The sequence below is a fragment of the Rattus norvegicus genome, chromosome 16 (genome assembly GCF_036323735.1).
Source record: "Rattus norvegicus strain BN/NHsdMcwi chromosome 16, GRCr8, whole genome shotgun sequence".
NCBI lineage: Eukaryota > Metazoa > Chordata > Mammalia > Rodentia > Muridae > Rattus > Rattus norvegicus.
In genome coordinates, this window is record NC_086034.1 from 86,219,956 (window position 1) to 86,233,523 (window position 13,568).

The window sequence follows — 13,568 nt, forward strand, 5'->3', positions numbered from 1 at the left end:
CCATGCATTATGTATTACTGCGAATTATGTGGTATTCTGCACAGTGAAAACGCTACGAAGAACACTGGACCTCAGATGATTTTGCAAAAGTCTTTCTGGAGTCTTTTTAGGAGGGAGGATTCTCTTTTGTCCTGGAAGTCTTTAAAAAATCAATCAAGTCGGGGCAGAACAACCCACGCTCCAAGTTCCTCAAGTTCGGCTCAACAGTGACATCCAGCGGCGTGGGACCGAACCTCCTTAGCTTTCGGCAGAGACCGTGGAGGGGCGCTGCGCAGGCGCACTGAGCCGCCGCGTCGGCCCGCCCCTGCTCCGCCCTCTGGCCCCGCCCTTGTCCCGCCTTTGCCTCGTCTGCGCCTTTAAACGCCTCCAGGCTCTCTGGCCTCCACTGCGCCTGCGCAATAAACAGCTGGCGGAAACGCGGGTTTGGCCTCCGACGGTGACGTTTTCCGGTCGGAATGAAAGTGGGCGACTTCTCGGGAGGCTGCCTAGGCAAGTCGTGTGGCGGGCTGTCAGGTCCTAGCGTCACCACCCCGGAGCTTCTCGTGGGGCGACGCCTTCCGCGGTGCAGCCGGCTCGCTGCGGACTCGTTTCAGGTGGCAGCCACCGGGTGAGGAAATCTTGTTCTGATAATTAGTTGTGTACATTCTGAAAGTGAAGCCTCCCTCTGCCGCCTAGCTACCTAGGACGGCCGCACTCCTCCAGCTTCCTTCGGCTGGACTGGGATTTACAGGTTGCTTAGGTAAGCAAAGCACTAATGTAACAGGTACGCAGGCTTACCCCGTTGAGCGCTTTTGAAAGCCTGTGATAATCGACTTTACCACGAGTTAAAATGTTTAAGAGTGTGTTTGGACTTAAGCACCTGAAGCCTGCCAGCGATAATTGTTTTATTGCGAATGGAAAGCAGACTATCAAACCTCTGAGTGCAAAAATAAAACAAAATAAAACCGGAGAGCAGCCACAGCAGCAGAAATTCAAATAGTTAACTCCTGCATTTGCGTTGAACAAAATTTGCGTGCTCTATAGAAATTCGAATCCTTGGTTTTCTGTGTTTATACTTGTTTTGAGATGCATATGTATTCACACCGTCGCCTAGAATACACTATTATTACAAATGCATCTTGAATCCTTTGCTCCAGTTTGTTGAGAAAAAAGTTCGAGACTATATGTATTCTACAGTTATGCCTATATTGGAACATTCAGAGAGTATTTCTTAGTATACTTCATTCTACAGTCTTTGAACAGAAATTACAACTGTAGTAGTATGCACCACCGTGTACCCACTTGAAGGAACCAGGTGGCTGGCACAGTCAGTTATGCAAACCAGCTTCAATAACGGAAGCAGTTAACCAAGTATCTGTTACATATGTCAGAAGACACAGTGCCAGGGGGGCTTCTTTCCATCTGACCTGCTGAGCTAGCTGTGTTCCCTCAGTCAGAAATAAGACTGAGAAGTGATGTTTGTGTTTTCCCCCATGAACTACTAATGCTGTGAATCAATTCCAGGGCGTGCAGCCCACTTTGCTGGTGTCTTGTTTAACCAGCCCAGCCCTGACCCTCTCCCTTCCATAAACAAACGTGAACTAGATTTCACCGTGGAAAGCACAAATTGCCACTTGATGTGAGACTTTTCTTCGTGAAGTAGGGAAGTAGAGCATGAGGGGTTTCATAAGCTACGCTGCCTGGCCAGATGTTGTTGTCTGAAGTCACAGAACAAAGCATTGACTGTTTTTCCTGCAACAGGCATTTCACTTGAAATCATTTTTAGAATACTTGCTTGACTGTTATGAAGTTTAAGCCATATGAAGGTAACTGATATAACATCCCGGTAGATCTTACAGAGATGTTTAAAACTTCAAACAGATTTCACGCTGCTTGTGGTAACCCATGTTAAGGAACATTCTAGATCCTATACAAATTATTTCTTTGATTTCTTTATCATAATTTGCTCTCTTTGTGCCCATTGTTTACTTTATCTATGCTGTCGTAAATATTGCAAAAGCATACCTATTGACTAGAGCATACGGCCTGGCTCATCCGTAGCCACTGAATATTTGGGAGATAACAGGCAGAAAGATATGAACAAAAAATGATAAATTAATATGTGTGTAACTGATAAAATAAAAACAAGGCTGCTTTGGGAGATTTCCAGTTGAGGTTTGACTGGCAGAGAGACCTGTCACAGCAGTGAAGGAAAGAAGGTAAATGTGGACCTGCTCTCTATTGGGCTGGAAGAGAAGGATGGCTACTGTTTGTTATTATCAGCTGTGATTCAGGTCTCAGGTCTCAGAATGCCCAAGGAACCGGTTCCATTTCAGTGAGCAAGTGATTTGTTAAGATCACTGACTGACGGCAGTTGGTTTGTCCTGGTGCAGTGTAATTGTACGAGAAACATAAACAGACTTCACTTGGAAACCCAGAAGGGAAATGTGCCATATCAGATTTGACTTTCATCACTAAAAATAATGCTTTTGTATTCTGTGCTAAACAGTCAGTAGATGGAATACCATCAAATGTCAGCATGTCAGGTAAGTTGATTAGAATGCCATCAAATGTCAGCATGTAAGGTAAGTTGATTAGAGTGCCATCGAATGTTAGCATGTCAGGTAAATTGATTAGAATGCCATCAAATGTCAGCATGTAAGGTAAGTTGATTAGAGTGCCATCGAATGTTAGCATGTCAGGTAAATTGATTAGAATGCCATCAAATGTCAGCATGTAAGGTAAGTTGATTAGAGTGCCATCGAATGTTAGCATGTAAGGTAAATTGATTAGAATACCATCAAATGTCAGCATGTCAGGTAAGTTGATTAGAGTGCCATCGAATGTTAGCATGTCAGGTAAATTGATTAGAATGCCATCAAATGTCAGCATGTAAGGTAAGTTGATTAGAGTGCCATCGAATGTTAGCATGTAAGGTAAATTGATTAGAATACCATCAAATGTCAGCATGTAAGGTAAGTTGATTAGAATGCCATCGAATGTTAGCATGTAAGGTAAGTTGATTGAAATACCATCGAATGTTAGCATGTAAGGTAAATTGATTAGAATGCCATCAAATGTCAGCATGTAAGGTAAGTTGATTGAAATACCATCGAATGTTAGCATGTAAGGTAAATTGATTAGAATACCATTGAATGTCAGCATGTAAGGTAAGTTGATTAGAATGCCATCGAATGTTAGCATGTCAGGTAAATTGATTAGAATACCATCGAATGTTAGCATGTAAGGTAAATTGATTAGAATACCATCGAATGTTAGCATGTAAGGTAAATTGATTAGAATACCATTGAATGTTAGCATGTAAGGTAAATTGATTAGAATGCCATCGAATGTTAGCATGTAAGGTAAGTTGATTAGAATGCCATCGAATGTTAGCATGTAAGGTAAGTTGATTGAAATACCATCGAATGTTAGCATGTAAGGTAAATTGATTAGAATGCCATCAAATGTTAGCATGTCAGGTAAATTGATTAGAATGCCATCAAATGTTAGCATGTAAGGTAAGTTGATTAGAATTCCATCGAATGTTAGCATATAAGGTAAATTGATTAGAATACCATTGAATGTTAGCATGTCAGGTAAATTGATTAGAATACCATTGAATGTTAGCATGTAAGGTAAATTGATTAGAATACCATCGAATGTTAGCATGTAAGGTAAGTTGATTAGAATACCATCGAATGTTAGCATGTAAGGTAAGTTGATTAGAATACCATCGAATGTTAGCATGTAAGGTAAATTGATTAGAATACCATCGAATGTTAGCATGTAAGGTAAGTTGATTAGAATACCATCGAATGTTAGCATGTAAGGTAAGTTGATTAGAATACCATCGAATGTTAGCATGTAAGGTAAATTGATTAGAATACCATCGAATGTTAGCATGTAAGGTAAGTTGATTAGAATACCATCGAATGTTAGCATGTAAGGTAAGTTGATTAGAATACCATAGAATGTCAGCATGTAAGGTAAGTTGATTAGAATACCATCGAATGTTAGCATGTAAGGTAAATTGATTAGAATACCATCGAATGTTAGCATGTAAGGTAAGTTGATTAGAATACCATTGAATGTCAGCATGTAAGGTAAATTGATGAATTGATGTATTCAGTCACAGGAACTGAAGCTGAGACTCAATAGGAAGGGTTGGTCAGGATGAAATGGAAATTTATCTGTTTATTGCATTGATCTGTTGTTATTAAGTAAACTTAATAGTTATTATGGCCTAAATCACTTCTATAAGCTCATTGTTTTAAATATTGATGAATCTCAACTGCCACTTAAAGTGACCCTCTCTTTGCTTTACCAGTTAAAACCGGAGGATTTGTTGTCGTTTCTATGGCTTCCTCACAAGCCTCACGAACTGTCGCAGCTCATGTCCCCTTTGCAGACTTGTGCTCCACCTTAGAACGAATACAGAAAGGTAAAGACCGTGCAGAAAAAATCAGGCACTTCAAGGAGTTTCTGGATTCTTGGAGAAAATTTCATGATGCCCTTCATAAGAACAAGAAGGATGTTCCGGACTCTTTTTACCCAGCAATGAGACTTATTCTCCCTCAGCTAGAGAGAGAGAGGATGGCTTACGGAATCAAAGAAACCATGCTGGCTAAGCTTTACATCGAATTGCTCAATTTACCAAGAGAAGGCAAGGATGCCCAGAAGCTCCTGAATTACCGAACCCCCAGTGGAGCTCGCTCAGATGCTGGGGACTTTGCCACGATTGCATACTTTGTTTTGAAGCCAAGGTGCTTACAGAAAGGAAGCTTAACCATACAGAAGGTGAATGAACTCTTAGACTTAGTTGCCAGCAATAACTCTGGCAAAAGAAAAGATCTAGTGAAAAAGAGCCTTCTTCAGTTAATAACCCAGTGTTCAGCACTCGAGCAAAAGTGGCTGATTCGCATGATTATTAAGGACTTAAAGCTTGGTGTCAGTCAGCACACGATATTGTCCATCTTCCACAATGATGCAGTCGAGTTGCACAATGTCACCACAGATCTGGAAAAGGTCTGTAGGCAGCTACATGACCCCTCCGTAGGGCTCAGCGACATCTCCATCACTTTGTTCTCTGCCTTTAGGCCAATGCTAGCTGCTGTAGCAGATGTGGAGCGTGTGGAGAAGGACATGAAGCAGCAGAGTTTCTACATCGAAACTAAGCTCGATGGCGAGCGCATGCAGATGCACAAGGATGGCGCCCTGTACCGGTACTTCTCCAGAAATGGTTACAACTACACCGATCAGTTCGGCGAATCTCCACAGGAAGGCTCTCTCACCCCGTTTATTCACAACGCATTCAAGACAGATGTGCAAGTGTGCATCCTTGATGGCGAGATGATGGCCTACAACCCAACGACACAGACTTTCATGCAGAAGGGGGTCAAGTTTGATATCAAAAGGATGGTCGAAGATTCTGACCTACAGACATGCTACTGTGTTTTCGATGTGCTGATGGTTAATAATAAGAAGCTAGGGCGTGAGACTCTCAGGAAGAGGTATGATATCCTTAGTAGCACTTTCACACCCATACAAGGTCGAATAGAGATAGTGCAGAAAACTCAAGCTCAGACAAAGCAGGAAGTAGTGGATGCATTAAATGATGCCATAGACAAGAGAGAAGAGGGGATCATGGTTAAACACCCTCTGTCCATTTACAAGCCAGACAAAAGAGGTGAAGGGTGGCTAAAGATTAAACCAGAGTATGTCACTGGATTGATGGATGAATTAGACCTCTTAATTGTTGGGGGCTACTGGGGTAAAGGTTCTCGAGGTGGCATGATGTCTCACTTTCTGTGTGCAGTGGCAGAGACACCACCTCCTGGTGACAAGCCATCTGTGTTCCACACTCTGTGCCGTGTTGGGTCGGGTTACACGATGAAAGAACTCTATGACCTGGGCTTGAAATTGGCAAAATACTGGAAGCCTTTCCAAAGAAAATCTCCACCAAGCTGTATTTTGTGTGGCACAGAGAAGCCAGAAGTGTACATTGAACCCCAGAACTCTGTCATCGTTCAGATCAAGGCGGCAGAGATCGTCCCCAGTGACATGTACAAGACTGGCTCTACCTTGCGCTTCCCACGCATCGAGAAGATCAGAGATGACAAAGAGTGGCATGACTGTATGACGCTGGATGACCTGGAGCAGCTGAGGGGGAAAGCATCTGGGAAGCTTGCCACAAAACACCTTCACATAGGTGACGATGACGAACCCAGAGAAAAAAGGCGGAAACCCATCTCTAAGACGAAGAAAACCATTGGAATCATTGAACACCTAAAAGCGCCTAACCTTTCTAACATAAACAAAGTTTCTAATGTATTTGAAGATGTTGAGTTTTGTGTCATGAGTGGATTAGATGGTTATCCAAAGCCTGACCTAGAGAACAAAATTGCAGAATTTGGTGGTTATATAGTCCAGAATCCAGGCCCAGATACATACTGTGTGATTGCAGGTTCTGAGAACATTAGGGTCAGAAACATCATCTCTTCAGATAGGCATGATGTTGTCAAGCCCGAGTGGCTTTTAGAGTGTTTTAAAACAAAAACATGTGTGCCATGGCAACCCCGCTTTATGATTCACATGTGCCCATCAACAAAGCAGCATTTTGCCCGTGAATATGACTGCTATGGTGATAGCTATTTCGTTGATGCAGATTTGGATCAATTGAAAGAAGTGTTTTTAAGAATTAAACCCAGTGAGCAGCAGACTCCTGAAGAAATGGCCCCTGTGATTGCTGACCTAGAATGTCGTTATTCCTGGGATCACTCTCCTCTCAGTATGTTTCGACACTACACCGTTTATTTGGACTTGTATGCTGTTATTAATGACTTAAGTTCCAAAATCGAAGCCACAAGGTTAGGTGTTACAGCACTTGAGCTGCGGTTTCGTGGAGCAAAGGTGGTTTCCCGCTTATCTGAAGGGGTGTCTCACGTAATCATCGGGGAAGATCAGAGACGAGTCAGTGACTTTAAAACGTTCAGAAGAACGCTTAAGAAAAAGTTTAAAATCCTGCAGGAACGTTGGGTGATCGATTCAGTAGACAAGTGTGAACTGCAGGAAGAAAACCTGTATTTGCTTTAGAGGAAAATGTTAACCGTGTCAGACAACAGCAGGCAGTGATGATGGAATAGCCAGTGGCCTTCATTTTATCTCCTAATACTTCAAAAGGATTAGTTACCAGAAGGCAATACTTTTCAAGTAGAAAGGAAACTGAATAGGCCAAAGCCAAAAAAACCCTTTTCCCAACATAACTTACAATTGACATACAATGACAACTTGAAGAGGTGCTTGTGTGGTATTCATGTTGAAGCTAGAATTTTGACTTGGATATTAAGGAAAGTATATTTGGAACCTTTTAGAACCGTTGCTGCTATTGACTTTCTAAATAGAATTTCCCAGAGTTAAAGATTAAAGTTTTTAGCTAATAAAAGGCTTATACCAAAATTGTTACAATTAGACTTATAAGAATAAGCCTTTTTATTTGAGGTCTCAAATGCCCCCTATAAGCATGAAATATTTTAATAAGTTTTTAAGGTTTGCCAAATGTGCTTTGATAATATGGGGAAAGTTGAGAGATAATCATCTAAACACCAAACACTTTAGATGTTAATTAATTTTATTTAAAAAAAAATCCTTACAAGTATAAGTTAGCTAAGAATTTTTTTTTTTTGAAGATACGTTTCATGGGGAAGTTTTCTGCGTGAATTTGCACTCCAGTATTAACAATGTTGACAGAACTTGTCTCCTTTGATGAGCCATTGAGTAGCTGTCCATACAATGAACCTGTTGTCAATTTCATTAGAGACTAGGTGCTGTCGCTTTTAGAGATGGCTTTTATGATTGTGTTGAAGTCACAGTGATGTATGTATTAGATCTGTTCAGAATTATTCTTCCATGGCAGCACTGACATGGAGGGATGTGGGGCCTGAAGTAGTGGGTATAAACTATTTAAGTAATTAGACTTCTTTTTAAAGCAATTGAGATGTTTGTGATTATTGTAACTTAAATAAAATTATTAAATATTTAATGTAATACCAACATTATTTATGTTCTTTTTATTTTAAAACGATTCATCATAATTCTTTTAATCAGATTTAATAATGTCATTACACTTTGTGTCCTTGTGTGAGGCGGTGTCCAGGATGACTGTGAATTTACAGTATTGCACCTCTAACCTCCCAAGTACCGAGACTGTAGAAGACAGCCATTGCTCTTGTCTTGGTATACCTACAGACGAGCTTTAGTCACAGCTCCTCCTGGATCCTTTGGGTTTCACATTACCAAGCGAGCTTTAATGATTTAAGTGTGTACTGCTTTGTGTTCAGAGAGACATGTCTCAAAGCACAAGTATAGTTGAAGATTTGTAACTTTATAATTTAAATGTATATGAATTAAAAGTTTATAATTTTCCTACTTAAAGGTAATACTCAGGGTACCCATGGTAAAGGACTCATAAAGCCATTGTTTGGGGTAACAATACTAAAGCTTACTGTGTTTTCCTTATTTTCTTATTAAGTTGTGAGAATACTTGCAGGCCACAAAAGTACCTCATCGGTTTTCACTGCGGCACAGCACTCCACTGAATGCACCTAATGTGCCTTTTGCAGCATTTAAATTAGCTCCTTGTACTCCATTCACATTTTCCTTCTCCTGTCCTGATAAATCTTTTACCTGGTCTGTGTACATTTGTTATGGGTAATCTTGGTTGTCAGTTTGAATGCACCTGGAATCAACTAAAACACAAGCTGCTGGGCATTCTCTTTAGGGGTTTTTAAAGTCAGAAGACACCTTAAGTGAGTGGCACCTTCTGGTCATGGAAGACAGAAACATGTAGGTTGAAAACCAGCAGTCCAGGATTCCTCAGAGACATCCGCCTTCATGGACTAAACGACTACTATAATCAGTCTCCAGTATGAGGTGGCCATTTTTGGACTCTGTGAAACACTTTTGTACTTCAGTCTAATAAATCCCTTTGCAATACATGGAATTCTCTTGTCCATTCTGTTACTTTGGAGAACCGTGCTACACTTAGTCTGGGAAGGCTGACTCAGAGTGACTGTTTAATGAGACAATTGCTGAGTGTTGAGAAACACTAGTGAAATACATTTGTCAGTTTCTCTTCATGTTTGTTGATTTGGTTGTTCCCTGCCTGACTGAGGGTGTTCTGTCTCTGGCTTTAAATATCACTCTGCGGTTTTTATTTTTTATTTTTTGTTTTTCACAGTACCACCAGGTGAAGTCTGATTGGCCTCTTGTGATGGTTAATATTGTCATCTTCGCAGGATCTAGAATCAGCCATGAGTCACTCTTCTAGGAAACCCTGTGAGGGATTACCTTGATTAGTAAATTGGAAGTCTCAAGATCCTCCCTAGACATTGTCCTAGGGAAAAGTGCCTGCTGGCTTATTTCCTTTCACCAAGATGGATGCTGCTGGTTTGTTTGCTTTTAGTGACAGTCAGCCACAGCACTTTCTGGAATAAATACACTGAAACGCTGTACATTTGACTTTAATCCTCCCAGACCAAGTTCTTTCCGCAGATGCATTCACTAGGAGCTCAACCATTGACTGCATTGTCCTCATGGCCTACCACTGCCAAAGAAAAATGTTATTTCCTCAGGCTAGGGGCTCTTTCACTGAAAGTCAGAGAGCTTCATCATACTTGTGCTTTTTGCCTGGGATCTTGAGAACAGACCTAGGGATCCAGCAACTCTTTACTGAGTGGCACATACTTGGAATTGCCCCAGAAAGCTGTCATAGAGCTAAGAGAAGAGCACAGGAGATGGGGTCTGGCAGTCCTCGATTCTGTCTTGGTTCTGTCACCAACTCTAGCATTGTAACAGGACATGGAACTATCTCCCCAGAACGGGCAGAATCACAGCATCTAGCATTATCATATGACCTCTAGTGTTTACGTGCCTCCTACTCGGGTCCCTCCCAGTAGAATCGATTAATCCAACTGAGTATATTTAAGAAGAGAAGTAGAATTTCAACAGTGTGGTGTTGTAGATGAACTTTCATAGCAAGAGGAAGTGAATTCATAAAACCAGAAGGGATACAAATCTACGTGGAAATATTTATAAAATGCTCACATTTGTGTGTGAAGGTGCAACTTAGGGCCATTTTTTAAAGGCCTTTAATTCCATTCTGTAAATGTGGATTGTATTGGTTACACGAGACAAGTATATTTTACTTATGTTTTAGGCTATTGGGATATGGCTAGCAGGCAAAAGGCTGCTCACTCAATGTCTGGTGCATGAAATTGGATGGGTTTAGAGGTAAATCACATGTGCAAGATCCTTACAATTAGGATCCTAACTTTCCTTGACAAATCACCTACCACCCATTTTTGATTGGCTGGTCTTTCCCTTTTATTTAAGCTCTCAAAACCAAGAGTTCTTCCTGAGCTCTAGGAATGGTTCTAGTTGCTAGGGAAAGGCAGTTATCAAACTGGGGAACCACCTGCCATGTTTGAGACTCCATGCTGTTGGCTAAGGGGATGGAGACCTTTCCAGGACAGTACCCATACGTAGGGAAGGCATTTGAAGAGTAATCAGAAATGATACAAGGAGGAAATATAGATAAGAGGAAATGTGGAGTCAGGAACATAGAAAGCAAAACAAAAATTTCAGAAAGCAAAATAGTGTATATGGCTTTTTTAAAGCAACTCATATAAGAGATGTGTGGAATTCAAACATTCAACTCTAATACTTCAATTCTGAATGCGTAGAGAAACCTTGCTCACCTGCAGATGAAAAACCACAAGTTACCGTGGTTCAGAACACAGGAAGGTCCATCAGAGGAGGTGGTAGAACAGCATTTCCATGGGTCGCAATCGTAACCCATGCGGCTGGGAGATGGCTCAGTGGGTAGGGCTGCTTGCTCAAGCATGAAGGCCTAAATTATCAATCCCTGGCTTCTACAAAATCTGGGAATGGTTGTTCATGCCTATAACCCCAGTACTGAGAGGAACAGAGACAAAAGGATCACTCCAGCTTCCTGGCCAGCAAACAAAGAGAGACCCCATCTCAAGGAAATATGATTCAGAGGATATTTTTATTTATTTCCAACTGCGATGGCCATTTTGGTTGTCAACTTCACTCTATCTTAGTGAATTAACCCCAAATAAGCAGCGCACACCTGTGAGGGGTTTTTGCTTAATTAAATCATTTGAAGTGGAAAGACCTACTTTTAATTTGGATCTTTGAGGTGTGAGGATATATTTTTAATCCAGATCCTTTGAGGTGGGAAGATCTACATTTAATCTGGACCACACTTTTCTCCTATAAGCCTATATAAAGGACATGGAGGAAGGATGCATGTTCCCTCTCTGGTTGCCTGCTTGCCCTCACTCTGGCTGCAAGTCTGTTTCTTCACTGGCATCGGAGCCTACTTCTTTGGGATTCCAGCATATACTGAGGAGCAGCTGAGAAATCCTGTCTGAAGCCATCTAGGAGAGGTAAAAACAAACAAGTGTCTTTGTGGAGATGGCCTTGTGTATGTGATGAGTAAACTCTGAATTGCAGGGCTTTCAGAGAGCTCATTTCAGGATTGGTTCTTGGTGATATTCCTGTCCCGTCATCATTACATAGTCTGATGATTACTGGGCATTAGGCCACCCTATTTAGCAAATTTCCTACAGATCAATGAAGATCTACCTTTTAGTAATACTATGTAGACAAATGATTCATAATTCCTTATAACGATTCTATAGAATTCCTAAATTTATACAAGTGATGTTGAGCCTTCTGTAGTATGAAAGCTGCAATTGATGTTTTGTAAACCTTCATGTGTCATGGGCTAATTGCACTACGATAAGAAAGCAGGATAAGAAAGTTATGGTCAGGGAAAACATCCCTTCTAGGCTAGCCGTGTAACCATTATCTGATGACTAAAGTTTGTAAATTGTGAATGGACAATTCATTGTAAGTGCAAAGACAAAATAAAATACTGGGTGATTTACCTATACAAAACTTCAAGATGAATGGGAAACAAGGCAGATGCTTTGCCTTTTGGCAAAACTGTATTGATTTATGAAAAGTATTGCTTTAAAGTTATAAAGAACTTGTAGATCCAGAAGATAAATTATAAATGTTTTGTTAGGTACTAGTCCTGATGGAAACACCTGTCAACACTTCTGCTGTAATGCTTTATGGTTTGAAGCAGTGTCTTAAACTTGCTGTGAACTTTTGGAATGAAAAGATGCTCGGGCAAATGTGTGATCTATAATCCGGGGAGAGTAGAAGGACTAAGAACAACAGTAGAAAAGGGTCTCTTTACTAAACACCCCCTAAACACAGACACACACACACACACACACACACACACACACACACACACACACACACACCAGTTTCTGGCCCCAGAATAGAGTTCAGAAAGTAAATATTACAGAAAGTAAGCAACATTTTAGTCCTGGCAAAACTAAATTTTTATCTTGAGAACCACCAATGCTTCCCACCCCTGCCTTCCAGAGAGAACTGATGCTGCGCAGGCTCCTGATAAAATCCAGCCTTGGGAACTGAACAGCTACTGAATTATTGAACCTTCAACCCATAAACAGCCAATTTTGCATTAGCCTATAAGTCATTCTAATGAATAAACCTGTTTTTTATAATACAGAGAGATTCATTCTATAAATTCCATTACTCTAGAGAACTCTGGGTAATACACAAACTTAACAAAACAAAACAACAGCACAGTTAAAAGGGTGATAGAGCAGGACACCCTGTGCCCTTTGACCCCTTCACATGGATACATTCGCACTTGGGCTCTCACACACCCAAGCTTCTACACCATATAAACACAAAAATAACAATTTCGAAATAAACTTAAAGATTCTTTAAGAGGTAAGTAAGAGAATGACATTTAAAAATTAAAAGAAGCAAAACAATGTAACAGAATTCAGGAATTAGGTTGAAAAATAGAAGAATTCACAACTTCAACTGCCTAAACATTCCAATAAGCCCGACTAGAAAAGGCCCCACCCTTCCCCAGTCCTGCTGACCTAGGCACAAAGCATTTCACACATGATTTGGGGGTTTAGTTTGCTTAACTCCATGGCACACTGAACCACACAGCAGTGGTTCTCTACCTTTCTAATGTTGAGACCCTTTAAAACAGTTCCTTGTGTTGTGGTGAACCCCCCCACCATAAAATTATTTTTGATGCTACTTCATAACTATAGTCTGATACCATTATGAATTGTAGTATCAATATCTGATACGCAGGATATCTAAAATGTGACCCCCCAATGGGGTCTCGACCCACTGGTTGAAAACTGCCTCCCTAAAAGCTCCCATGTGAACATAAGCTTGGTTTCCAGTGTAACAAAGTTCAAAGTCAGACTGTGGGAAGTTACTAGATCACGGCCTTGTCAATGGATCAATGCATCCATCGTTTCATAACCAATTGAGATGTGGTAGGAAACAGAGGAAGTGGGATATTGGAGGAAGTGGGTCACTGAAGGTATGTCCAAGAAGGAAGAATATAATCTGGTATTTTAACCCTGCCCTTACTAGCTCTCCCCTCTCCTGTCCCATTACCCTTCCTGACCACTGTGAGGTGTGCGACTTTC

The 13,568-nt window shown here is 40.9% G+C and overlaps 1 protein-coding gene across 2 annotated transcripts; it reads left to right on the forward strand.

Annotated features, from left to right (window-relative positions):
- The first annotated feature begins 389 nt into the window (after positions 1 to 389).
- Positions 390 to 8,975, forward strand: Lig4 (DNA ligase 4). 2 transcript variants are annotated; one of them, XM_006253477.5, is made up of 2 exons: positions 390 to 607; positions 4,310 to 8,975. In XM_006253477.5, exon 2 carries the CDS (start codon positions 4,339 to 4,341, stop codon positions 7,072 to 7,074), a length of 2,736 nt encoding a protein of 911 aa, XP_006253539.1. In that variant the 5' UTR covers positions 390 to 607; positions 4,310 to 4,338; the 3' UTR covers positions 7,075 to 8,975. The 2 variants fall into 2 exon arrangements, with proteins under 2 accessions (XP_006253539.1, NP_001099565.1); NM_001106095.1 differs by having other exon boundaries at positions 487 to 739; positions 4,310 to 7,248.
- The last annotated feature ends 4,593 nt before the right edge of the window (positions 8,976 to 13,568 follow it).